At 43.3% G+C, this 26,195-nt stretch overlaps 2 protein-coding genes across 8 annotated transcripts in view; both read right to left on the reverse strand.

Annotated features, from left to right (window-relative positions):
• Positions 1-1,190: 1,190 nt before the first annotated feature.
• Positions 1,191-12,986, reverse strand: dap (death-associated protein). Its single transcript, XM_053860956.1, has 4 exons — positions 12,742-12,986; positions 11,564-11,660; positions 5,629-5,671; positions 1,191-2,987 (listed from the first exon to the last, which is right to left on the reverse strand). The coding sequence occupies exons 1-4, from the start codon at positions 12,794-12,796 to the stop codon at positions 2,868-2,870; spliced, it is 315 nt and encodes a 104-aa protein (XP_053716931.1). The 5' UTR covers positions 12,797-12,986; the 3' UTR covers positions 1,191-2,867.
• A 7,591-nt stretch (positions 12,987-20,577) lies between these two features.
• The window catches only part of ctnnd2a (catenin (cadherin-associated protein), delta 2a), a 240,219-nt gene continuing 234,601 nt past the window's right edge, over positions 20,578-26,195 (reverse strand). For 6 of the 7 annotated variants that reach the window (XM_053858318.1, XM_053858311.1, XM_053858317.1 and 3 more), the window contains 3 exons: positions 25,607-25,738; positions 25,023-25,099; positions 20,578-24,352 (listed from right to left, as the gene is read on the reverse strand). In XM_053858318.1, coding sequence (XP_053714293.1) covers positions 23,939-24,352; positions 25,023-25,099; positions 25,607-25,738 — 623 coding nt within the window. In that variant the 3' untranslated portion in view covers positions 20,578-23,938. The remainder of the gene's footprint in view (positions 24,353-25,022; positions 25,100-25,606; positions 25,739-26,195) is intronic. The other variant, XM_053858315.1, reaches the window with a different exon arrangement.

The raw sequence follows: 26,195 nt of genomic DNA on the forward strand, positions 1-26,195 counted from the left end.
GGGAAGGAGGAGGTGGTGATGGTGGGGGAGGGAGGGGGCACACTGGAGACAACGCTCTGAGACATGCTCCAGTTTCATTTCCAAACACCACCTGAGCCTTGATCCCGCTCCACAAGATGTTAATTCACCCAGGGACAAGCTAATGTTCCGTCTTTAACTTAAAGCTGCAGTCAACCCTCCTCTGTGACACATCAACACCACTGCGATGTATATTCAAAAAGACTATCAGGTTTCTTTTTTTATTCAAAGACAATACATTTCAACACGTTTTATTTATTATTCACAGCCACTGGAATATAAGTGGCTAATTTTTTTTCCTCTATTATGACCAGAGGCACTGCTTCTCCAAAGCATGTGAGGGTGGGGCAGGACATGGTGACATGGTGTTTGTCACTAGTGTTCTAGACAGACTGGCTCTGATGGACGGTGATGTTCGCTGATGACACAGTGAGCTGCAGTGAGAGTGAAGACCAATAGTTGGAGGTACCAGACAGAGAGAAGAGGAATGAAGCCAGGTGGAATAAAGAAGGTGGTGTAGCTGTAGGAAGCAGAGGTACAACTGAAGTGTTTATGTATTTGGTTTCAGTCACCCAGAGTAATGGACAAAAGTCAAGAGACGTTGAGAGGAGAGTGCAGTAGGGTTCCCACCTGTTGCTTGAAACACGGAATCCTTCTGTATTTGACATGGAAATGAGGGATGCCTGTGTTCCACCTTCCGTGTTTGGAGGTGTTCTGAACGCACAGCAGAGCTGCTGGCTCCATGTCGTGAGTGAACAGCCATCATTTCTTACTTTATTACTCTACTGACTAATTTCCATGGCAGGTAGAAAAAGAACTGGAGAGTGAGTGTCTTTATGCCGCAGGAGCTATCAAAGACAAAGGCGAGCGGCTCTTGTGTTATCTTGTTTTCAACTCGTGGTTTGTTTATCCTTTATTCACGAATATGACATCTGATGTAGGTGTTAAACTGCCTTCAAAACTAAGTACTTGCTGAAGTTTTTGACAAGCACGAGAGCAGTTGGCACGAGCAGTACTGTATATCCTGTCATCTTCAATGAAGTCAGGGAGCTCTTCACAGACAGTTGAGAGACAACCGGGCTTCCCACAGGAAGTCACGTGCGGGACAGGCAGTTGAGGGGATGAGAAAAATAAAATGGTTTGAGTAGAGAAACATGGGTCCACAACAGACATGATGCTCAAGTACTTCTTTATTGATAAGACAACCAGCCCTACACCTACGTCCACTCAACCGTTTAAGATTTGTACAATTTGAACAGTTTCACTTCATAAAAGAACAGCGAACAAAGACAAAATAAAACTCTTAATTATATTAACAGCCATTACTTCTTTTATTGGTGCGATACAATACTTTATTTCCAGAAAACCTGAACATTAGTGTTGCAACCGTTGACACTTGAGAGTAAGTGGATTAAGGAGAAGGGTGCTCAGACGATATGTAAACAAAGCGTTTGAAAACTAAGACTTTGGCTGAAGCCTAGAACAACAGTGCGAGTGACTTTACGGACGTGTGGACGCTTTAATTTGAATTACAGTCCATGTTTCTGCTCAAACTCACTAAGCGTGTTGATTCTGAGGTACACAAGCCAAACAGAAGCAGATATATCAAGCAGGATGTCTAGAGGCACTGCTGGACTTCACTCCCGAGCCTTTCATATGAAACTTTGATAACGCTGCCAAGAACAGATGAAGCACAATGCAGTTGCTGCGAGCTAGAAAAATATACGCTCTGGAATAATGCAGACGGCTGAGACGTGTTTGTGTGTTCGCCCCATGACTATACGTCACATATAGTGAGTTAACAGCTGAAACCGAAGCATGCAGTTTTGGTAAAGCAAAAGCTGTGAAAACTAGAAATAAAGTGAGATAAAACTGGAGCGAGACTGAAAATGTCCCCAAAAAATTAAGTATCTTTCCAATTTAAGGCATTACCACTCAGATGTAGGTCATTCCTAAACAAGAATGATCACAAATTTGGTTAAATTGAAGATTTGAAGGTGCCGAATAACAAAGGAAAATGACTTCTTTGGAAGTCATTTTCAGGTTGCAAGTTGTCGATGGAACTATATTTATGGAAACGATGCATTAGAAAAACTAGAAGCCCTTTCAGAAGTGTCAGAGTGAAATATGGCAAGTTAAATTATAGATTTTTTTCTTTTGATTTCACTTTTATTTAGCAATGAGTGTAGAGACTTGGATCAAATGTGCTGTTTTAATGAGTGAAATGAGACAATTGCCTGTTCAATTCAAAATCAAAAAATGGCTCTGAATCATCTAAAGCTTCTTTATACAGGCTGATTCTGACAACAAAAAATCTTCTGGAACCTAACGGAATGTTTCTTCTGCCACTGGAGGTGACAGTGTTTGGGCCAGGTGTGATGTTTACTTCTTATTTTTGTGTAGAAACTGCATCCTTGTCATGTCACGATTGGCTCTCTTGGTCTGCGAAGGTCATGGGTCGAAGGCCGGAGGTGGTTTATGGCTGGTGGTGGTGGTGGTGGCGCGTCGTCATGACAGTTCACCCTACAGGCGCAGATATGAAACTGATTTACTTGTTTGCTTCTTTTATAATGGCAGGCGGTTTAGACGACACGCTGGACTGCCTTAAGACTCAACGGTCCTCACGAGGGAAGGACCAAAAGTGCTGAGCTAATAATAGGTTTTAGACTTCCGCTGCGACCACTTTGGAATTAGGCGTTCGATAGATTAGTTAAAGCAACGTTGGACAAAAATGATTTCGGACTCTGCGGTTGGGATCTGTGCCTGCTGAGGAAACATCAACACGTGCGTCGGGTCAGGGAGGCCAGCGGGTGGCGGTCACGCAGCCGTGCCAGCGTCCTCCGGCTGGTTCACTTGCGGGGCTGGTGGATGTGCTGGTTGATGTGCTGGCTGGGGGGCAGCTTCGGGATGCCAGGCTGGGGCTTCTGGTGGGCCACCTGGGCAGCTGCCGGGGTGAAGTCCCTATCACCCTAAAACAAAAAAAATGATATGAGGAAGATTGTATTTCTGATAAAGGCACATTATTGTTAGCTGGTATTTAGAAGAGAGGAAAGCAGTATTTTAGCACATTTAAGAGCTGTTTCTGACAGAATAATAAAACGAAAACAAAGTAAAAACGAAAAAAAAAGTATTAAAATAGGAAATCAAACAGGAGGTTTTTTTCTTCCACATCACTATGCAGCATCCACCTCTGTGACATCTACGTGAATTTAACATTGCAAAATGACTTCCCGTTTAAATCCCATGTCTTCCAACCTCTAGTTGAACTTCCCCCAGTCCAATCTGACCCTAATCCGGCTTTTTTTGTTTTTGTATTTTCCCTGTGTCTTAGGCAACATGCTGGCTGCACGTGTGTGTGGGAGCCGCACAATATCCACAGTGAATCTGTCACATAGAGACGTGCGAAAAGCAATGAATATGAATAAAGCCTTCAATTGAGTTTGACGATTTTCACAGCACATCTCATTCCTCCTTGTGTCACTAGCGAAGCAGCAGCGCGGGAAGATTCAGTCTCTGTTTGATATGTCACGGTCATTTGTTGTACGCTGAGGCCAGAAGACGTCAGAGAGTGTGGCAAAGTCAACGACAGGTCATGACAACGCTTCTATCTACAGCAAATGAGATGACCACATGTATTGAAGTTGGCCAGCCACACTCTTATAAGGGATGCACCGAAATGAAAATGTGTGGCCTCAGTTGAATAAAATGTGAAATGGTTGGAAAGTAAAATTATTTCCAATTGTGTTGAACCGCTCCTGCTCAGTCACCAGCTCACCGGGCAGTGAGCAGAGGACTTGCTGAAGTGCAGGATTGTGTGGCCAGATCTCAGCAGCAGCACCACTCAGAATGCTGGAGTTGCCCGAATATTGTCAGCAGTGCTTGTTTCACCACTGAGGCTCATTTTTTGTATTAGGAAAATGCATTCTATTACATTACGTTGTCAATTTGAAGAGAAAAAGCATGATCCGAACAGCAGCATGAACAAGAATAAATACTGTCAAGTAGCCAGAATAATAAAAGAAGTTATGGTGGTGAGAGTATGTGGCACTTACCACGCTAGATTTGCAACCTTGTTGTTCGTACCCTTCAATCAAAATCTTGCATTCCCTTGATGTCAACTGTATTTTTCCCCGTTTTGAAGAAGTCCCTGGTCTTTTCCTTTGAAGGATCATGAACAGGTTGCCAAACAAACTCACATAAATACCACTACGGACAGTTAGGAGTCGCTAATTCACAGCTATATATTTTTGGTCAGCAGGAGGAAACCAGAGTTCCCCAAATAAGCGAAGAGAGAAAAAACACTCAGATCGGAGAGCACACAGGGTCTTTTTATTTACTTAGTTGGATCTGAGAGACGTGTTTATCTGAGGAAGGACATCCCCTGAGCAAACTCATTGAGTCACTTCCAATGCACTCAAGAGTCTAAATGTCGATACATCTGGAGGCCTGATATCTTGCGACCTCGACAGTTTCCACAAGAGCAATTCAAAACTCGTGAAACTGCACAATAGGTCAACACATCTAAAAGAGCTATTTGTAATTGACCAAATTGTCGGTGCCAATAGCAGATGCCACATCTGCAGACACTCAAGCTGAAGTATTTCACTGGCTTTCCTGCCACTCTGCGCAGAGCCTGCGTCTGATGGAGCCGATAATGGGAATTGGGAAATTCAAGAAAGCAACATGGATAAAAGGCGTGCCTTCCTCTGCCAGCATCGCCACAATCTACCGTGAACATCTGCCTGCTCTGACGTCCAAATCCAGATGCACAGGAGTGGCTTGTCCAGAGCTACATTTGTCACAATATCAAACAGGACTTGGAGAAATTATATACATAAATAAACATGACATCATACTGTACTGTGTTGGGGCACTTTGGTTTTCACAAACAGGCAGTAACAGCTTTGTCCCAAGTTTTTTTTTGGTTTCATGATGCGGCTGGTCTGACTGTGGACTAGAGCTGTCTCTCAGTCTCTCTGTCCCTGTCCCCAGGACCAGTGAAATCACGGTGGACGTTTTTAGCTTCTCAAACACAATATTGTGTGAGTAAATCAGTCAAATGCACGTCAGACTTCAGAAGCCCCTCAATCACACTTTTTACCGACATTTTACTTCAAATAAATGTCATTAATAAAAAAAACGAATATTGACGCTACAATGGTGAGTGTAATTTTTTTCCTGGCTGTCTGACTTCGTCTGGTCTTATGCCGACCTACTTACCTTCAATAATACACAGCTAACAATAATGAAGACTGTAAGTTTTATATATTTAACACTTGCAGAAGATATTGTCAGAAAATCACAACACAGGTGCAAACGAGTGGCGACTCCACCAAGGATGCTCTGTTCCAGTTGTTAAATATCTTTTTGGAAGATGAATACCACTAACAAATTGCTCACGTTGCTTTCAGAAGCAAAGTTCTTCTATTCCCTGTTCATGGCTAAGGTCACAGCAGCCTTGGAACAACGCCAACCATTTTTGTGTTTCGGCATGCGATTACAGACGTGTGTCATTGTGTTGCGCGTGTGTAGCTCTGCAAGTGCGTGGTCGGTACAGGACAAGTGGGTGCTTTCAAGCATAATTTGATGCTTCAGTGTGCAAAATCTCACCTTTGTCACCACTCCAGATACAACCACCGGAACCTTGGGCGGACTATAAATAAAAGAAAAATGAAAATTAGGAAATATGAATATTTATAACATTCTGTTTCAGAAAACAAACATTAGTATTGTGCGGTGTTGGGATGGCCACTATTTTCCCTTCATACTTGCGGCTACATTGAAAGTGTAAACATGAAAAACTACACTAGAGAACCAAAGTACAAAGACTCCAAGTTGTCAGTGCACATAACACCCACAGTTGCACTCACTCTGGCATGTACACACGCACGCACACACACACAGAGGATGGACCTGCCAGCAGTTTAAATAGCTCCCATTCATCCTGGGCACACATTGGGTGCAAAGCTTGTGAAGGGAGGAAGGGAAGTAGCAGAAAGAGAAAAGTAATAGAGGAGGAGGGCCACAAAAGAAGGGACTTAGAGGGAGGGAAAGCAAAAGGTAGACAGGAATGAGCAATAACAACAGGTCAGGCCAGATGAAAGCAGAGTGGGGGTGGGCAAAGGTGAAGTGAGAAGGGTAGAGGAGCGTATACAGAGCTAGAAACATCTGTATAATAATCAACTGATAGAGGAGAAAGGGGCGAAAAGATGGAGGCGCGAAGGAGGCAAGAGTTCACTCAGATATAAAGAGAGGAAAGGGGTGGAGGCAGAGGGAAGGATGAGGAGGAGGAATGTGGAACCTGAGGTAAGTATCGACCTTGACATGACAAATGAGCAAGTCTAATTTCACGCCACTGCCCTCACAGCCAAAGCAGAGTTGTGGGTAGCCACCTTCAAACTCTACTCAAAGACTTGACCAAATTACAAGGCATGCGAGTTGGGGAGCCGCCATATGGTGGGCATCTGCTTTTTAATTGGCACTTAACTGTCAATAACTCAATGTCTGTTAAAAGATAAAATAGGGAGGTTTCTACATATATATCTCTGAACAGAAAGGCAACGTCTCATTCCTGTCTCTCTAAAATCTGCCTCAGTTCACCATTAAAACAGTCAAAACCTTGGTACGTAACTGGAATTGATTTATATTTTCAGGGCGCCATCACAGTGGCATGTGAGAAGGATGGGTCTCCATTCCACACCAGTCTGTGAAATCTGTCCAACTGCACGATTAAAAAGGAGGTATTAAAAGACCAAGTACAGGATATTACTTTTCTGAGGCCCATGAATCATCTCATACTGGCGAGCGCTTTTAGTCACAATAGTAATCAGACAATCCTTTAGAACTTTTAATCAAGGATTAGAACGATTGGCCAGCTAGAGGCTTCATTCAAGGCACCACACAAGAGATGACACCATTAACACAGCTGCCGTCTAATCTGTCCGGGAGCAGGAATGAGGTTAAAGTGAGAGAGGAGCGGTAGTGCCCCTGACACAGCCAGCAGGGGGCAGTAAAGCCCTGCATCCACACACGTAAAGTGGATCTAATGAGGGGAAGAAGTGGAGGAGGCAACAGCGGGATTGATGAAGAGCAAAAAAAAAAGCAAGTTTTGGCTATAAAGTGAGTCATGAATATTTTAAACACTCCCTGACACTCGATATACAACAGATGACATCACTCCCTCAGTGCTCAGTGTTTCGGCATGAAGTCGGTCGCCACAGGAGAGGAGGTGGTTGCCACAGCAACCAGACTGCTTTATTCCCTCCTCTATTCTCACTCCTGATAAGTTATGTAGGGTGAGCTGTCAGCTATATTCCACAGATATACTCTTCCTAAATGCACTCAAGTTCTTAGTCCTCTAGGAGCTGCCAACCGCGTCGTAGCCCATTGTAGCCTTTTGGGGCACAGGAAGAGTTTGACTTTGATAATGGAGAGCACACCTGAGGTTAGAGATGAGCTAACTGAGCGACGGTGCTCAGTGTAAGAGGCCCTGCCCGCAGAAAGGCAACTGATACGGAATAGATTGTTTAAATGTGTATAACCATGTTGGCAACATCGTGGCCAATTCATTCACTCTGGCCTGCGAGAAATCAACATTACATTTTAATATATTGCAGATTATTCACAAGCGATGCAAAGAATAGAATTGTGTAACAAGTCAGAGTCAAGGTTAATGAGGACAATTGAGTATCGACATAGATAAATAAGATAAATCTAGCCACAGGCAATTAAAAGGTAGATCCCTTTGGACTGTGTTTGATCGAATTGACACCCTGATCTCGGGTGTCTGGTATCATGATGAGAGTGTGGGAGCATGAGACATGCCACTGGAAAAAGATATTTTTAACTTGAGCGCGCTTGATGCACAGCATGATGGCGGTTGACGCCTTTCATCCAGAAATCTTTTTTTTTTTTTTAACCATTTTGGTCTAATTTAGGTACATGGAAAACCTTTAATGGGCACTGACATAACCTGAAACTGACAGCAGAGTAAATTACAGAGAAATAAAGGAGAAATATCATCCATCCCTACTGTTGCAGAAAGAGGGCAAAATGTCACTCGCCAATTTAGTGTTCTTTAAGAGCGATAGGCCCTTCAAAATGAGCGGCAGACTATCTCAAACCTTCTTTGTAGCAGCCATCACACACTCCCTTGGAAGTGAGGCTGAACATGTGACGAAGGACACCAGGGTAGCAAGGATATAGGACTGCTGCAGAGGTGACGGAGAGTAGAGGTGAGAGTGGAGGTGAATGGTATGAACAGTGTGGAAAACATAGGGATTTGGATGGGAAAGTAAGAGCCCCTGTTCAATTGTTTTTGACTCATCATTTCTTGTACGTCATGCTGACAAAGCAGAGAGAGTGGGGTGGGGTGGGGGTGCAGGCTTGCAGCATGTCTGCAGGGATGAGCCCAGCAGCTTTTTTTGGCACATAAGACACGTAAATTAGCATTGTCAGTCTGGTAATCTCACTGACTTCGGCAGGTGAGGCACGCTTTCTCATTGAAAATGAGCGCACAACAGTAACACACACGACTCTACAAAAGCAGATGGCACACTGCATTAGACGAGTCCAGTAGTTGAGACGATGTTTATCGAAACTGGGTACATCACACTTTGACTTCTGTGGTTTTTAGCTGTCATCACGAGCAACAGCTTGTGGTGTTAATAAGGAGCCGGATGAATTCTCATCATATTCAGGGGAAAACAGGAGGAAGACGCCAGCTAAAAGCCTCCAATTTATCCCATCAACCGACATTTTATGCTTTACCATGGAGCCATAATGGAAAGAGTGACCAGACAAAAATGAGACCATTATACAGTACTACCACTGCTGTCCCATTTATGGTGTAGTACAGGGAATGCATGAACATCTACGCATAAAGCCTGTGAGCACACCACTAGGGAAAAATCCCAAGAGCGCCCCCTGCAGTCAAAAACACTCCTCTCTGTGTTTGATTTGGGGAAGTGAATTGTTTCATCAGAACACTTCTCTCCAGCCCATCTGTTCTCCTGAACTAGATCGGGTGAAGCAGGTGTTCAACTCATGAATACACTTCACTGACCATTACTGATGTGAAACCAGCTCGAGGCCACCTGCTAGATGTCTATCGGCTATACACCAAGCTATTTAGGATGTGTGGGAGTGAAACAGGAAAAGACATTATAAAAATAAACCCATCTTTCTCATTTAGTGAAACAAACAGTCACTGTTGCAAAAGTGTCGCTGAAACCAAGGGTGTTCCCAGTGTGTCGAGAATTTTTTTCCAACCAACAAATTCCCCAAATGCATGACTCAGTTTCCTTCATGCCAGCAGAGCGAACAAGGAAGTTGGAGGGGAGGGTTTCTCAGCATCCAAATGCATGTGTGATAACTCTGCACCAAAGTGTGCTCCTCATGCAAGGCAAGTAGGTGTGATACATAACGCCTTAGATCTCAAAGGAACACGTATATTTGCACACATCTGCTTAAAAGGCAGACTAGATACAGGACTTTTTTCATAATTACACAAAAGCGTTCAAAGGATATGCAAAGGAAGTGTGTTGACAGTTGGCAACACGGCTCGCTGCTGTGCGCGGCCTGTCAACTCCCATTTATCACCTCTCATTAGCAAACAGATACGTGACGGGAATACGCCACCTGTACCGCTACACGCGTCGCCGAGGGCTCAGGTAGATATCGAGTCGACAAGTGTGGGAGTGTTAGCTGCTGCGAATAATGAAGGAGCTGAAGAGTGAACATGGGTCCACAAATTTGGGAAGCTATTTCTGAACAAGTTCAGAACAGAGATGGTGGAGAAAGAGTAGAGCTCTAGGTTTCCGCTCCATGTAAATGATCGAGGTGCACGGCCATGACAGCCACCATGCCTTCAGAATAATGACCTCTTTTTTACAGGTGAAACCTCATGTGATCAAACGTCTTAAAACAAAGTGGAAACATCAAAAGAAGTGGATGACACATGAGGCATCATGGAAGTGGACATGATCATGGTGGGTAAGTTGTGTTTTTAATAGAAAAATCCCAAAAGGAACATCATTAATAACTAAATAAAAACTAGACAACAAATGTCCTTGTTTCTCTGTTGGATCGCTCTGCCACTTTTCAAAAAATGCAGGCGGAACCGTGAGACGCTCTCACTCAGGGCCGACAAAATACAGCTAGTCATGAGACAGTTATGTGACTCAGCTAGTGACTAGCGTGCATGCATCAATCTGGTCAAATTTGACTTTTTTTTTTAACCTGATGCGCCTCTAACTCCACCACACACAGTCATGGCTTTTGAAACCCTTATTGACACTTGCTGTTTTCAACTCAAAAAAGTTGTTCGTTATGAAACAATCTGAGTGAATGAATGTCAAAGATTTAGCAGTAAACTCCCCAAAACTACAATAAATGTACGCAAATGAAGGAAACTTGGGAACAATACGGCAACCTTAACGCCAGATAAAGTTGACAGAATGTTTTCTTTCCTAGCCAAATATCTGTGACAGGAATCATAAATGTTTTCTTCGAAGTTGAAACTAGATAAAACTAGATTAAATAGTATGGTTTAAAGCTGCAGAACCTGTAATAATCAGGCCATCAGGTACAGTATGACTGCACAACACATACAGAAGTGGTTTTGTTGCACTCAGCAGAAATTTGCAAACTATTCTCAAAAATACAAGTAAAATCGAAGCTGTGACTTCATTAAAAAAAAAAAAAAAAAGTGATATGATGTTTTCACTATATCACCCACCCCTAGTTCAAACACATGAATGAGGAGACCCACACAAGCACAGGGAAAACCTACTGGTGCTTCTCGCCGGACTCCAACCCATGAACTATGGAAAGAGTTTGATCTTTCTTTGTTACAGTTCAACTGTTTCATTACAGTCTCTACGTCATATCTATTAACCAGTCACCTGATCATGAATAGCATTTTGGAGTCTTCCAAATATTGGATTATAATCCATTTAATGAATATCCACCAAAAACATTTTGAGTTCTCCCAAAAATTAAACTCCTCAGTCTTCGACACAGTGGCACCCTGTTGTTTGATGGGCAGACAGAAGGCTGAGACTGAATCAGCACAGTCCATAAATACCACCATTATAATCCAATTACACCAATCATTTTATTTTCATTTGTAAATTAGTGTCCTTTTATGTGAATTGTGAACCACCAAAGATCTGTGTGAATCACTGTCAGTTGTAGCCCTCCAGCTATATATGTATGTGTCTGCATTTCGATCATTTGCGTGTGTTCCTCCCCACTCATCTGGATCTGTAGCCCACTGGCCTGTTTTCTCACTGTACCAGCGCTACCATGCCAGTGGATCTTAGTCACGTCACACCACCCGGCATGCTTCCATGTTTTTTGTCCCCTGCCCATTCTGGAAAAGGAGTGGGTTTCTTGCTTTAGCCATACACACACTTCTCTGCTGCACTGCTGGTGATCGCTCTAATCTGTCACATCCTGAACATGCCGCACTGCATGTGAGACGGCAACACGTCAGAATGTGAAAGTGTCTGTACATCCGACTCACAGTGTGTATCACTCTCACCTGCTGGTCTCATACTCCTCTTCATCATCTTTCTGTGGCGGTGCTGGCGCAGGAGTCGGCTGATGCTTCTGCACTATCCTCATGCATCCGGCCTTCACTGGAACACAAGCGCATTGAAATTGACTGCGAATACACAAACAATACTCGCCACACGCCAAACACAACCATCATTAACAAAACAATTAAAACGTGCTGCACGGTCATTTACTTCAATCTGAGTCAGCTAACACCATTACACCAGCTTTAAAGAATCTCTCCATTTATTGTTACAACTTAGTCTGAGGGCACAGTGGTACTTATTACTTTGCTCCTCTTACACAACCTTTCCTTGAAGCTGCTTTATTTGTGCATCAATCACACACACACACAAGACTTAAAACAAGCTCATCACTCATCAACGATTAAAATAAATGAATAAATGTCTTGCTTTACTGTATAATCAGAAGCTTTTAAATCTGACTTTTTAACCAATGATAACTAACATGAATAATATGTTTTTAAACGGGGTTGGGTCAATACATTTGGAAGAGAAGAGTATACACAAGACAAACATTAAATAAAAAAAAAAAAGAAAACGTAAATGCAGTAACAATTACATCAAATGTGTAAAATCACGACTGATTACAGTGTAATATGCAACATTTGAAAAACTTATCTTGTCATTTGATACTTCGAACCACAACTGAAGACAGAGTGTTTTATATATATTTAGTCAGAATTCACGCAATACTGTAGAGTTATGGACTAGAGAATGACGGTTGAAAACATTTCACCGAACTTCATAAATAACCTTCAACGGTGAGTCGGGGTTCAAGGGTCGATAGTAATCGATCATGTTATCTGCGGTGCAGCTGTTGAGGCCCGTTGCTCTGCCACACAGCACTTTTGTCCACGTACACCTTGTCCACATCTACACCGCTGCAACTGACGTCATCAGATTCGATCGCTACTAAACGGCACGCGCCATAATTGCTTATAATCGCCTCCGTATTGGAATGTTTACGTTTGTTGTGGTGAATCCGGAAGTGCAGGATTATGCTGCTGCAATGCAACTGTATTGCATTTGCAAGTCTGAAAACACAAGCAGTTCAGCAACAGAATGACTCATCGACTGTATTTGGTTGGAAACCAGGAGCCTCAGGAGGATTTGGACAAACAACCGAGTAAGCAGATGTTACCTGCGGGAGGATGTCCGCCTTTGGTCTCCACTTTCTCCTTCGGTGGTGATGACATGGCGGCCCTACTCCACAGTCCTCACAGACACAAAATACCACCGACCACGCGCGAATTTCGCTGCTATTCTGGCCAAAATTGACTCTTCAGTCCGGTTTACTCTTCAGTCCGAGACGTCAACGTGGCTTTTTCCCCGAGTATTGTTTGGGGGAGAGTGCGTCGTGACGTCTGACGCCTCCGCCGTCAGGCAGCAGCAGTGCGTCGCGGGCGTGATGACGTCATACATGGCGAGCCACAAAGGCGAGTAAACAGAATATTAAAATCACACACATTCATTTTTTAAATTATACTGATCATTATTGTCCGAGACAAAGACGGGGAAACGGATGTTAAAAATACCATTGACATTTAAATATAATGCTTTATTTATCCACATTTTATTCTTGTTTTTTTACATCGTAATTCCACCAAGAACTAATACAAGACACTCGAGTTTCTTGACCATCTTTGACGGACCAATGGTGTGAGACTTGAAAATCACCTTCCTGCCGGTTTCAAGGACGATGTCTCCCACTGACTGCAGCCACTGAGGCTTTGTGGCTGCTGTTCCCACACAGGACTCACTCAACCTCACTGAATAACAGTGGTGAGGACTGCAAAGTTGCAAATCGTTAGGAAACGAACAAGCAAGTCTCAAGTCACGAATAAAGCGGAATGTTTTGCACTGCTGTTGGACAAATGAAAGCATTGGAGAGAAGGCCACAGAACAAGCTGCATCTTTTCATAACTTCACATGAAAGAATGAGAAACACGTATAAAAATGGACTGATTCATTAAGCCAGGCAAAGAAGAAAGAAAGTGAAGTGTTGGAGGAAAGACAAGACAGTCGAGTGCCGTCATTTTAATGATGAAATGTGGATAAAGAAAGTGTTCTCAGTAGCTCTTCACCTTCACAGCCTCTCAGCTCTTTAACTTTCAATGTCTTTTTTTTTTTTCATCACCAAGAAAAACAGTCGCCATTACACAAGGGAAAAATAACAATGTGAGAAATAAGCGGCAGCAGAGAAACTCAGTGCTAAATGTGGCGACCACAGTGACCAATAACTGGAGTTCTTGCACAATGGGTCCACATTAACTCGCAAACATAACAGTGTCCTTGGAAACTGCAGGCCAGCCCTGAGGTGCTTCGTGCAACTGAGTGGAATGAAGAAAAAAGCGAAACACCACTGAAGAAAACTTGTGTGTTGTGCAATAGCTGTAATGAGAAACAAGTGGTCTTCACCGCTATTAATAATGCCAACATCTCTGACACAAACACATAAATATAATTATCCTGAAGAAAAAGACGAGTGAAAACCCTGGTGGACAACTCTACCTCCATGGGTGTCAAACTCAAGGCCCGGGGCCCAGCTCCGACCCACCAGATGATTATACCAGGCTGGCGAAAGCCTCAAAAAACATATTTGAATTTGCAGTGCAACAAGCTATTTTCTTGTGAGAGGAGATCTGAAATGGCCAGAAAATGAAAACAAAATGGATGAAGATGGAAGGGAATTTGATGGGAAAGCTGAGTATGTTCAACTGGTGGTGAAGGAGAATAATTTATGCATTTTGACACCAAAATGCTTTGCTCCCTCATTGGACTCCAAGTGACTAATAGCACATTCTGTTTTCCATTTCCTGTTAAGCGAGTGACCATAAATAAACATTTTTTTCATCCCACGACTTCGGTTTTGTCTAAAAATGTTGGATGAAAAACAATATGATTCGGTAAAGGCAAGCTTCCACTCATTTAGACACATCATTTGTAAATTTCTTGATATTGATCTCCCAACATTCACACTCACGACTGAGGTCATGGTTCTGTAGACAAAAACAGATCAACACGATCCTGACTAAAACAGCTGAGAACTCCCCCCTACACAGCTAAAGCGCTGGGGAGAGCCCAGACTAGACGGTGTGGAGGCTCATCGAAACACCATCGGGCTGCTTGAACAGACAGATGTCAGTTCATGTGTGGCCACTAGATGGAAGACTGCAGTCGAGGTGATCACAGAACAGGCTCCAGATGTGAATGTGGGAGTTGAGAGTCTGTAGAATTCATCATCGCTGTCACTCCAACAAAAGCCTCCTGTGCTGTCCCAGAAACCAGCCAGTGAGAGAAGATGTGAAATCTTCGGCACAACTTCCAAGTGCACGGCTCACATTCAGCTCTTCCCATTTCTCTGTATCGCGCTTTCTGTTTTCCGCGTCACTCATGCTGTCCTCTGTTCTCTCCTCTCAAGCCAGCTCAAACCCTTGCTCATTAATCAAGGTGCAAAAACGTGGCTCCTGTTCAAACCGCCGCGGCGCGATTCTCTTCAGAAGTCAGTGATCTCAGCACCTGCCCGCGGCTGATATGAGTGTGTGCCTCCATGTGAGTGTGTGCTTTGAGTTGAGGCCTTGGAGAGGAGGTGATGGCTTTACAGAGAGACAGAATGAGGACGTCACAGGTGGATGAATCTGCTGAAGCTGACAGGTGAAGGCGCACACATGCAGCCGCTCACATACATGCACACATGACACACACAAACACACGCTCCTCTGTGGGAGGCAGCTGTGTCCTCTGCACCGTCACACATGAATAACCTACAGTGCCGCCGTGCAGTATTGGCTTTTCAATACCTGACAGGGAACCCTGGAGCATGAGAGTCAGTATGCATAAAAAATATTTCTACTCACCATATCAATTTCAGGGAGTCAAATAGAAGATATCTGTTATCAATATAACAAGGCTCGCTTGATCACCACGAGGGCTTCCTGTGGCCACTCGAAGGTTGTGGTCAAGTTCAGTCCGACATCCAAAAAAATGAATCTAGAATGGTACTTGGATGAGTTTCAGTGCTACTGACCTCATGCTGGGGCACTTTTGAAACCCTTATTTCTCACGGAGATTACACAGCTATACTTAGCTCACATCCTCTGACGTTTTACCAAAACTTTACAAAAGCATTTAAATATTTCATGCTGCCCTTGAACATTTACATGATAGGTTTAAGTTCTGACACGTTTCCGGACCTCAATCGATCCACTACTTTTCGTCTTTATTTTAAAATCATGACTAATTTCCATGCAAGACCAGGCGTCCCTATTGGCCCAGGTCTGTCGTCCACGACCTGCTCTGACCTAGCTGCAGTATAGAGGAGAAAACACTACTTCATTTGATGGACTGGATTGAGATTCAGGACCTTGAACTGACATTTCTCCTGTCTTAAGTTAAAACACCATCTACATTGCCCTTTTTTCATTGCTTTCCCCTTCCATCCAGCCATTCGTGCGACCTTGTCTGTTTTGTGAAATCACACCCTTCTGCCTCTCAGAGCAGGCCGTTAATTCCTCAAGGTGTAGTTGACGTAGGACATCTCAACCCTTTTAGCACAAATTCATTTCACGCCCAAAGTCTTGAAGAGCCTCCCTGGTGCTTTTTTCATTCCGCCTTCTGCGGCTTTCACATCAACATTGTCCTCCTCTTCTCCCTGTCAGGATGATTGACAACCAGCCCAACACAAATGTTACACAAAAAAAGGTTCCTGATTGACACAATAAATAGCTCAGCAGACTCCACCTCAGACGGTGTGAAGTAAGACGTTCCCAAGCCAGAGAACCCAGGGCATCCATCAAGGTAAATGTACCTCTCAAGGAGGTCAACCAGATGACAACAAAGCTCCAAACACCAACAAACAAATCTCTCCAAAAAGGTGTTCTGAGCATCCTCCTTCTTATCATTCAGGTTCTCCTTGTCCTTTCTACCTAGTCCCAGTCTGAGGTCACAGGGCTGGAAGAGAGGGACACCTTGGAGAAGTCAGCAGTCCTTTAAGGGCACCAGACATAAAACACACACATCACATATCAAATAACTTGTATTGTTTGCATATAGAAGGACACTCCACAAAGAAAATCTATGTTGGCAGGAACCATCTTGCCGCAGAGCTCCAGTCGTAATCACTACTCCTGAGAGGTAAATGACAAGTCACATTAAAATCGTTCATGTCTACTTAATTCAACACCGTAAATCTCTCTTTTTTTCTTGCAACATAAAACTGAAGCGCAGCACATATCGCAGGAGCACACCCAGCGTTAGAAGGCCACAGGCATCTGAAGGTGGATCAGGACGTCTTGTGAAAAAGCTGCACGCGGGAAAATTGAGGAGCTATTTTCATGCCACATTAAGCTGCAGCAGCCTCTTCCTCTGGGAGCGAGCAGACAGACAGTTTCTATTGTGGAGGCTAATAATCAATGCAATGAAGATATTACTCAACACTTCATTTCACAGGTTCAACCTAGACGGCTTCAACGGAGGGAGAAAGGAGGGACCGAGGCGGGAAAGACATGGGTTCCAATGGATCTCAACAACCGCAGCCGCACCATTTATTTAATTTGACTCAGAATGGATTTCTAGCCGAATGGCTTGTGACGGTAAAATGACAAAGAATGGGAAACTCCTGTCACGGCATCTGTGGTGTCTGTCCACCGTCATTACAAAGGTGGGTTTGAATATCTCATTATCAACGCCACTCTGAGCCGTGGAACATCAGAGTGAAATATTATCCCCCCCCGACAGGCCGACACAGGCTTGTCACTGTTAGCCAATAAAAATGCGTTAACCGTGCCGCATCTCAAAAGGGTCATTATCACTGAAAGAAGAGCAAAGAGGCTGATATTGTTCACGTTATCACACAGCATGTCCCCACTTGCCTGTCACTCAAGTCCCGCATGAATATGTTTGAGGAGCAGATGATCCCAGCGCTGACAGACAGCCAGCAGAGAGGGTTCTGCTTAGAAGCGGTTTGTCTGTCATATCCCAGTCAAAGCTCCATAAGCTTAGGAAAATGGATTCAGACTGGACCTTTGATAACGCCTCACTTCTTGTTAGCGGTTTGATTCAGTGTTTCAAACAGACACCCAGACTGTTGCCAGGGTTCTAAAGAGGGTGCCACGATACAGACATCATTCCTCCTTTGTCTTCCAACAGGTCATGCCTTCTGACAATGTTTATCCGGGTTAATGGCTGACTAGCGAACCACCTGACCAGAGGAGGAATGAGTTCCTCGTCCCATCTGTGAGTGAGACAAGGCTTCAGAACCAAGAGGCCTGTAACAGCTGTATCATTCAATGTTTCAAGAGCACACACTCAAAACACTCTGAGTCTGAATCTGTCAGAACGTTGCAGTGAACTACACCTCTTCCATTCTTCAATAAATCTCTGTCATTAAACTTAAACAAACAGAGCAGATGTTTAAAACCAAATTATTAAATAAAACACTGAAAACGCTACACCAGCCTCCACATCCTCTTTCACCACATCCACAGAGCTCATGGGTATCATCTACCTGGTGCCTCCATTTCAAACCCCCTTCACCCAGAACTCCTCTCCATGTGCCCAAACCACTTGAGCCTATCTTCCCTTACTTTGTCTGATACTTAACAGTACCAGGAGGTCTCCTCTAAAAGTTCCTCTGCTCTTGTGCAGTAAGAGAGAAGCAGAATGAGGGAAGGCTGGGGTACCCAGCGTATTTTTACATGCATGTAGGCGACCCACTGTCATGTCTGTTTAGATGTGCCACCACATGAAGTTGATTTGTTGGTCTTTTCTTTAGTAGCAGTGAGTTAGCTCAACCCTGTTCTGTGTATGTGAACTCCTTTATTGGGTATTTGTGGGGTCCCTTTACACTAGACTGTACATTCACTCCGAGTGCAATGACACTACTTTTGCATTTCTTCATAACTGCTTGAGTAATTTTTCCTGAAAACTTTCCATTTCAGGGACAAGCTGTCACTCTATATATACATTCACTTTTGATCAAGTCCCCTCTCATCACGCCCACTGAAAACCTGAGCATCTTCAACTGCCACATCTAACTCGGTTTCTTGTCTTTGTGTCAGAGCTACTGCCTCTAAACCAAACACCATGAAAGGTCTCACAGATGCCTCATCCTGAGCCTTGGTGACGGCTCATGAAACAATAGCCACATTTCCGTAGGGCACTAGATGGCAGTCTCTGCTCTATGATAGTTTGCTTCAAGCAACTATTTCAATTGAACCTCGCCCAATTTTTAAACAGAGCGCCACCTGCTGAGCTCTGAGGACACTGCTTCATTAAATCTCACGACCCCACTGACCCAAACTACCTCACTTCCAAAGTGATTAGAGGAAGGGGATTTATTTGCCAAACTTTGCTTTATTTTCACCAAGATGTTTACACTGAGCCAAGCAGAGACAAGGAACGTTCTCCGACTGCGTGCTTTTAACTCTGCCAGATCTTCAAAGCATGAAAACACTCCAAGTGAGGACAAGCAGAAAAAAGTGCATATATATACTTCCCTCAAACACATCAAAGGAGTCGTCAGAATCCACTCTCACATCCAACACAATTAGCTTGTTGGAGACAAACTCTTAATAAAGTTTGGAACAAACAAAGTTCATTATACTTTCCTCCTATATTGCACCGTTCTCCCAACATAGTACTATGTATAACAACTTGACTTGACTTAATGGAATTATATTATTAATATTATTTTTGTATCATAAAGTAGTAGTAATGTAGCACTATTATCTGAACTACAACAGAAGACTTTTAACTTTGCTTTTCTCCTCCACGAACAAAACTCAATATGAGAGATTGCTCTTCACAGTGAAACCAGGACCATTATGGTAAATATAAATTTCAAACCAATAATATTGAAATAACCAGCTATTACTGCTGTGTGTCTGCAAGCTAGTCATACTTGGGGATGGATTGATACCACTTTTTGCCATCCGATACCACTGTCTTGAAGATCAGTCGATACTGATTCGATCAGAATTCTTTCTCCTTGTCACTTAAAAAATTGTTAATAATGTTAATTGATATCAACTGCTTAATACTGATGCCGAAAAAAGGTTATGCACAACTGGTTTGGCTTCATCATGAAACATGAAATCAAACGGAGGTCATGCCTTAATGTCGGACAGGTTCTTGTTTCAGCTGCATTGAATGCAATGCCAAACAGTTGGATTGTATTGGAGCTTTAATAGCTGTAGATGCTTGATCCTAGCGGCCCAGCCATGCTTAGTATTGAGTTATATTTCTTGTCAGCTGAAAAAGGAATCAAGGAAAAAGTTTGACATTCATTATACAATAACAAACAATGTACCACTAAAAATACGTTGTCGATGCAGTCTCACATGAACGATTAGGTGTTGTAAAACAGTGTGCTCATTTTCAGAGGCCACTAGATGGCACTCTTGGCTCTGTAATCTTTGGTTGTGCGCTCTGAAAATCCCTGTTTCATGAAACCGCATCAACCCTAGAAAGTTTTGAAGGAGAAGGAAATGCCAATCCCTGAAGATAGAATGTACAAAACATATACTAATGTATAATAACTAATATATATGTATTTATAGAATGTATATTAGCTTATATAGCATATATATATATATATATATATATATATATATATATATATATATATATATATATATATATATATATATATATATATATATATATATATATATATATATATATATATATATATATAAGCTAATTCTGGCCACACACGGATACGCATATATAGACACAAATAACAATACAACATTCATGCACTATCATTGTGCTCAGTGGTCACACTGCACGAATGGTTTACCTGAGGCAAAAAAAAGACAGTATTTGATTGCAAAGAGTCTTTATTTTTCCTTGTGTTCAAGTACGGTCCTCTCTCAGCAGGGTCATCTAAGAAGCATGGACACACAATTACACACAACTCACACCAGAGCCTGAGCATCTGCGGGTGGATTTCATCTTTAATCGGGTGGTCAGAGTGTGGGTGGAGGGGGAGCGGGGTGGATGGGTCGGTGGGTGGGGCCTGGCCCGACCAGCAGTTTCCACATTTAAATCGAGCTAACAATAGTCCTGTCGTCGTTCACCACGTTGTTCTCTGGTTGCGTTAAGTGACATTGACATCGGCACATAAAAATTATATATATTTATATTCATATATTTATAGATTTGTCATTCTATATCAACAGTTCAGTCGAGTGAGTTTTATCTTCGTTGTTCTCCTTAAAATTCTCGTCAGTAGGAATGCCATGATCGGACATCGATTTATACAGGAACGCAGACCCACACATACACACAACAGAGGCATACGCACACTACTACACACATGCATGCATAAATACATTCGCTCACATTTATGTACACTCACACACTCACCCAGACACACCCACGCACACAAGCGCACACGCACACACACACAGTACCTACACAGGATAGGCAGGTCAGTACTGTACATCTATGGGAGGGGACTTTACCTATGATCCCCAGGGGTATCACCTAACCAGAACACAATAGAAATCAAAGTTACAAACAGCTGAGGGAGTCGTGTGGTCTGTAAACTTTGACAGAGTGTCCCCTAATAGTCCTGCAGGACTGGTACAGTCAAAGTTTGGCACAAAGTCCCATCCGTTTCACTCCAGAAGTGGTCGAATGCTCGGTCTGCTGCATGGTTCTTATTCACAGGTGTGTCCGTGGTCAGTCATCCAGGTGGTCACATGGTCAATAGTTTTCTACTCAAGTTCTTCAAGACCCTTCACTTTTCCCCCCGAATCCTTTTACTTTTAGCTGATCAGTGGCATCAACTGTGTGTGAGAAGATATTAAATCACATGACTAAGTGCATAGAAGTAGCGCGGTATCAACTTCTTAGTCTCTGGAGCCATTATGTTTCACGGATTTTTCCTGTCACTAGTTCTGCATGTTGGAGCCTCCAGCAAAAGAAAAAAAGTTTTTGAATGATGTTGAATTTACTCAGGATGCTGAGCTCACATGTATGACTTCCAACTGGTGCTCCTCGGCAGATGCATTCTGAGCGAGCAAACAACTGAAATCTTGATATCATAAACCACAATCACCTTCCTACTTCAAAGGCCCGGATTTGAGTCCCTGGTGAGGGAACCTCTTCTCTTGCCCTGAGTCAACACAATTCTTGTATCAGAGAAGTTCTTCTATTGATGTGGCTTTCTGCTGTGTTTCTAAAAGTCATGTGAAATGACCTCCTTGGCGGAGGGATGTGCTGTCTCAGTGCTTCTCCAGTGACGGTGTGATCTCTAAAGGCTCATTGTGAATTTGAGGGCTTAAAATGCACATTCCACAGTACTAAGTAATGGATTATACTGAGGCATGGCACAATTTGAATTGACCACAGAATATTCATGTTTAGTCGTTGCTCACATTTTCTTTTCCAAATATTAGCCGACTGCAGCAGCTACATTTCTAATGGTTCAAATGACAATCTCAAAATAAAAGTGTTTCCCCATGATGAATTGCTCTGCCAGTCCAGGCAAGCTTAACAAGAAGCTACAAGTATGAAGTCGGCAAGGTTGAGGTCTTGCATCGATTACCTTCAGTGAAATGTGTGATTAATTATCCTCATAAAGCTCCAGTTGTTTAACCTCGAGTCCTCTTGTGGACTCTTAAATCTCATCATAGGCTGATGAGGCTTCATGAAACAGTGTTCTCAGAGCTCAGCAGGTGGCGCTCTCATTAAAAAAAGGGTTTCTTCAAAGCCAAATATTTGAGAGCCACCAGTGCCACCTAGTGGTCTCTGAAAATGAGGCCAGTGTTTCACGAAACCTCATGATCCCATCGCTAAGGAAGTCTGATCTTCACCAGTCAGCTTGAACCATAGACATGTGGAGGAAAATAGGTGCGGCATCTTGAAGAACTCAAATTTAAATGCTGTCTTGGAACATGAGTGCGGTTTGGGCAGATGTGCGTTCTTTAGGCAGTGATGATGATGAGGGTGAGGATGATGATGTAGCGTCAGCGGGAAACTGCTTTTCACAATATTCACAAGAAAAAAAAACATTAAAACCCCTTATCAAATGAGGAAAATTAATGTTCACTGGTGTCGTTGGCTGTTTCTTGTGTCTCTCACATTTTTTTTTTTAAAGTCAGTCAGTTGGTTGAAAACAATCACAAGTGGCGTGTGTAATATACACAACCTCTGTAATCTCCTTTAAACTGTGTACAGAAAAATAACAATGACTTCTCTTTAAGGTTGTAGAAAAGTAAAAAAATAAAACCGATGCAAAAAAATGACGACAGAAAAAGTCTGTGATGACATTCCTCTGAAACGACTACAGGCCGTCGCAACTTAAAAAAAAAAAAAGCCAGGGCATAGAAGCAGTGCTACGTTTTTGGGTGAAACGATAAAAAAGATCCACTTGATGTGCTTTCATCTTCCAATGTGCTTTTATTCTTGCTGTCCCTCTCCAGGACCGTCAGGCCATCTTTGTCTCACTTTCTCCAACAAAAAGGTCAGGTCACTTCCCCCACCTGCAGATTTAAGAGCTCTCGCTCATCCACTTCCTCGCAATTCCTTGATCTCTCCGCTCTCTCATGAAACACTCTCTCCCCCTTTTAATTTCTCGTCTCAAATCCCATGTGCTTCCTGTCTTTCAGCGGAGCAATAAAGCTGAGAATCAAGAAATGATGCGGTGTGAAAGATAAAGAAAATGTCGGCATGCACATGCACCATCTGTCTGAACAAGAAAAAAAAAAAGAAAGGAAAAAAACCCCACCTCTCTTTTGCCGTGGCCCAGTTCACATGTGCACAGGGACTCATACAAACTTGTGATATCTACTCGGGACACGAGAACAGACAAAAGCTGTCGAGCATTGACAAATAACTATTCACATATATAAATATATTGAATATATCTTGATCCAGGTTGAGTATGTCATCACAGTTTTCCATTTTTAACACTCTCTACTACAAGTCAAATCAGTGTTTGTGCTCATGTTACTTTGTCTGAGAAGAACTTTTGTCATCACAAACTAAACTTGCTTGTCGTCCCTCCGTCCGGTATCAAAGCAAAACCACATGACATTTCAGAAATAGATTGTGATCTAATCTACTCTCATCAAAGGGGACATGAAAGTAGAAATGAAAGACCATGAGGTGATGCTGATCACTCTAAAGCTCCAATAGACTGAAGGACCACACAAGTTTAGATAAGCCCCACTGTGCACGTGGACCCGGTTCCAGACAACACAAATGATCCTGCCATATGATGTGACGACACCTTTAAATATCGAGTCACCTGGTCGGTCTGCTGTTGATAGGTTACTAAACAATTCTGCACGCACACAAAGACCCCGTCCCCAGTCAGTGTAGTCCGATTAAACCCAGGAGTCGGGTGAGGCTGGGTAGTGGCTGGTCTCGTAGTTCAGTTCACTGTATGGCCTCGATGCTGAGTAAAAGTCCACGTAGTTGCCTGTGGATTTGAGACCCAGGTGCATGCGCAGGTCCTCCCGAGGGTCCCGCGGTGGTCCGGTTGTGCTCGGAGGCTGCTGGGGTTGGGCCTGAGGCTGGGCCTGAACCTGCGGCTGTGGCTGAGATGGAGGCGGCGGCGGTCCCTGGTCCTCGTAGTAGACATCGTCGAAGCTCCGGCTCTGGCTGTGAGGTGGCGGCTGCGGGGGCAGAGGCTGGGGGAAGGAGGGGGGCGGGGGATAGGGGTCGTAGTCTTTTAGAACCGCTGCTGATGGGATATCCTGCTGAGGCTGGGGGGGCACGATGCAGGGCTGGACTGGAGCCTAGCGGTGAGGTGGGAGTGTGGTGACAAAGGGGAGGGATGGATGTCACAGGGCAGGGGGTGAGCGACAGGTGGGGGGTGACAGGGGAGAAGTGTGAGAGAGTGTGGCACACGTGGGGTGAACAGGATCAAGCTGCTCAGTGTACAGGAACCATGCATGTGTTCTCAATTGTGTACTTAATAGGGCTTCATTTATCCTCATGAGGACAGCAAATAGTACGCCAAATAAAGTAGAAAACAAATCACAAGGCTTCAGTGTGCACCCGCAGAATATTTCAGAAAGAGAATCATGCAGGATACACTCAGACACATGCAGGTTAGGAGGATGCAACACAACAGCAATGAGCTCCAGGTATCAGCATGCACACGTGTGCTCAGAAAGTTGAAGGATCACTTCAAAACCAATATATGTTACAGTGTCCGCATCTGAGATAATTCATCGTCATTGAAGTAAAATCACCACTTTCTGCCTTCCACAACAGCTCAATATATAAGAAAGGTCCAAAACCAAGCCGATCTTGTGTGATTTTCACGACTGATGCTGCAGAACCTTCCCATTTCGTGTCCATACGTTTGCTGATTCAGCACTGCTAATGCGCCACTGAGGACAAATATGACCGTGTACAATGGTGGAAAAACAAATGAGAGCTGAGCATGTGCTCATGACTCACCTGATTTGGCTTCAGCTCATCACTGGCAGTCATGTAAGAGTTTCGGAATAACGTGGACGTCCCACAGGACACTTGAACTGCACAAACAAACACACAAGTTCAATTAAGAGTGTGGAAACAACCTCCTCTATTGATTCTCACACGCTCTTCTTTGCTTTCATGTCCTTCAGTGCTGTTTATACCAGGCTTTTTTTGGTTTATCAGAACTATTTTTACATGATTTAACTCGTATGCCTTTGAAACTACAAGAGAATGAATGCGGGAAGCTAAATACCCCACAACTAAGGTGTGACCGAGTCTTCTACCCCCATTTCTAGCATGAGCTATAGATACTACAGAACACAGCAACTGGTTGAGAAAAAAATACAAATAAAGTCAAACCTAATCTAGTTTTACTGGAGCTCTGGTGATTACTTTTTGAGGCTGTGCCTCAAAGCAACACCCCTAAGAATGAAGCAAGAAATCGATGAGAAAAAGGCGAGAAAAAGAGATGAAAAAGACGGATCAGGGATCGGGAAAATAAAATCAAGGGATGAGAAAGACGCATAATCATTTCATTCTTTACTCTCTGTTGTCACACGAACCTGCCATGCCGTCTTTCCGGGATGTGTGCTCTCCTTTGTTGCTATGGAAACCAGCGTTGGTTGCCGTGGAATCATAGTCGATCTTGCGTTCCTTTAGACTCATCATCTCGCGGGGAGAAGCTGGGGCGCTCGCTACAAACAGACATAGGACAATCATCATTCATGTGCACAAGGTTTTCACAGAGCCATTACTCTTGATTGACTTGTTGGTATACAGACTCATCTCCAGCATTTTAAAGACGTTCATTTTTATCCTATATTTTGTTTGAAGGAGGCGAGTGTAGATGAATTTGATGAACACACCCATCAATACGAAGCTACCAGACATATAGGATGGACACTATTGATTGTAATGGGAGGCTTGATACTACCTTTCATCCTCTAACTAACAAAACTAACATTATTATTGAATTTAACCAGCAATTTACAGATGCTTAAATGCAGCAAATGAGTGATTGTTTTTTGTGTTTGAGAAAGGTCCGTCAATGTCTGTGGCCACCACTGTAAATGCGGGAGAAATAAGAGCCTTATAGTGGCCATTGAAGTGAAACATATTTAACCGATTTGTAACACAATATATATATTATAG

The sequence above is a fragment of the Synchiropus splendidus genome, chromosome 3 (genome assembly GCF_027744825.2).
Source record: "Synchiropus splendidus isolate RoL2022-P1 chromosome 3, RoL_Sspl_1.0, whole genome shotgun sequence".
Classification (NCBI taxonomy): Eukaryota; Metazoa; Chordata; class Actinopteri; order Syngnathiformes; family Callionymidae; genus Synchiropus; species Synchiropus splendidus.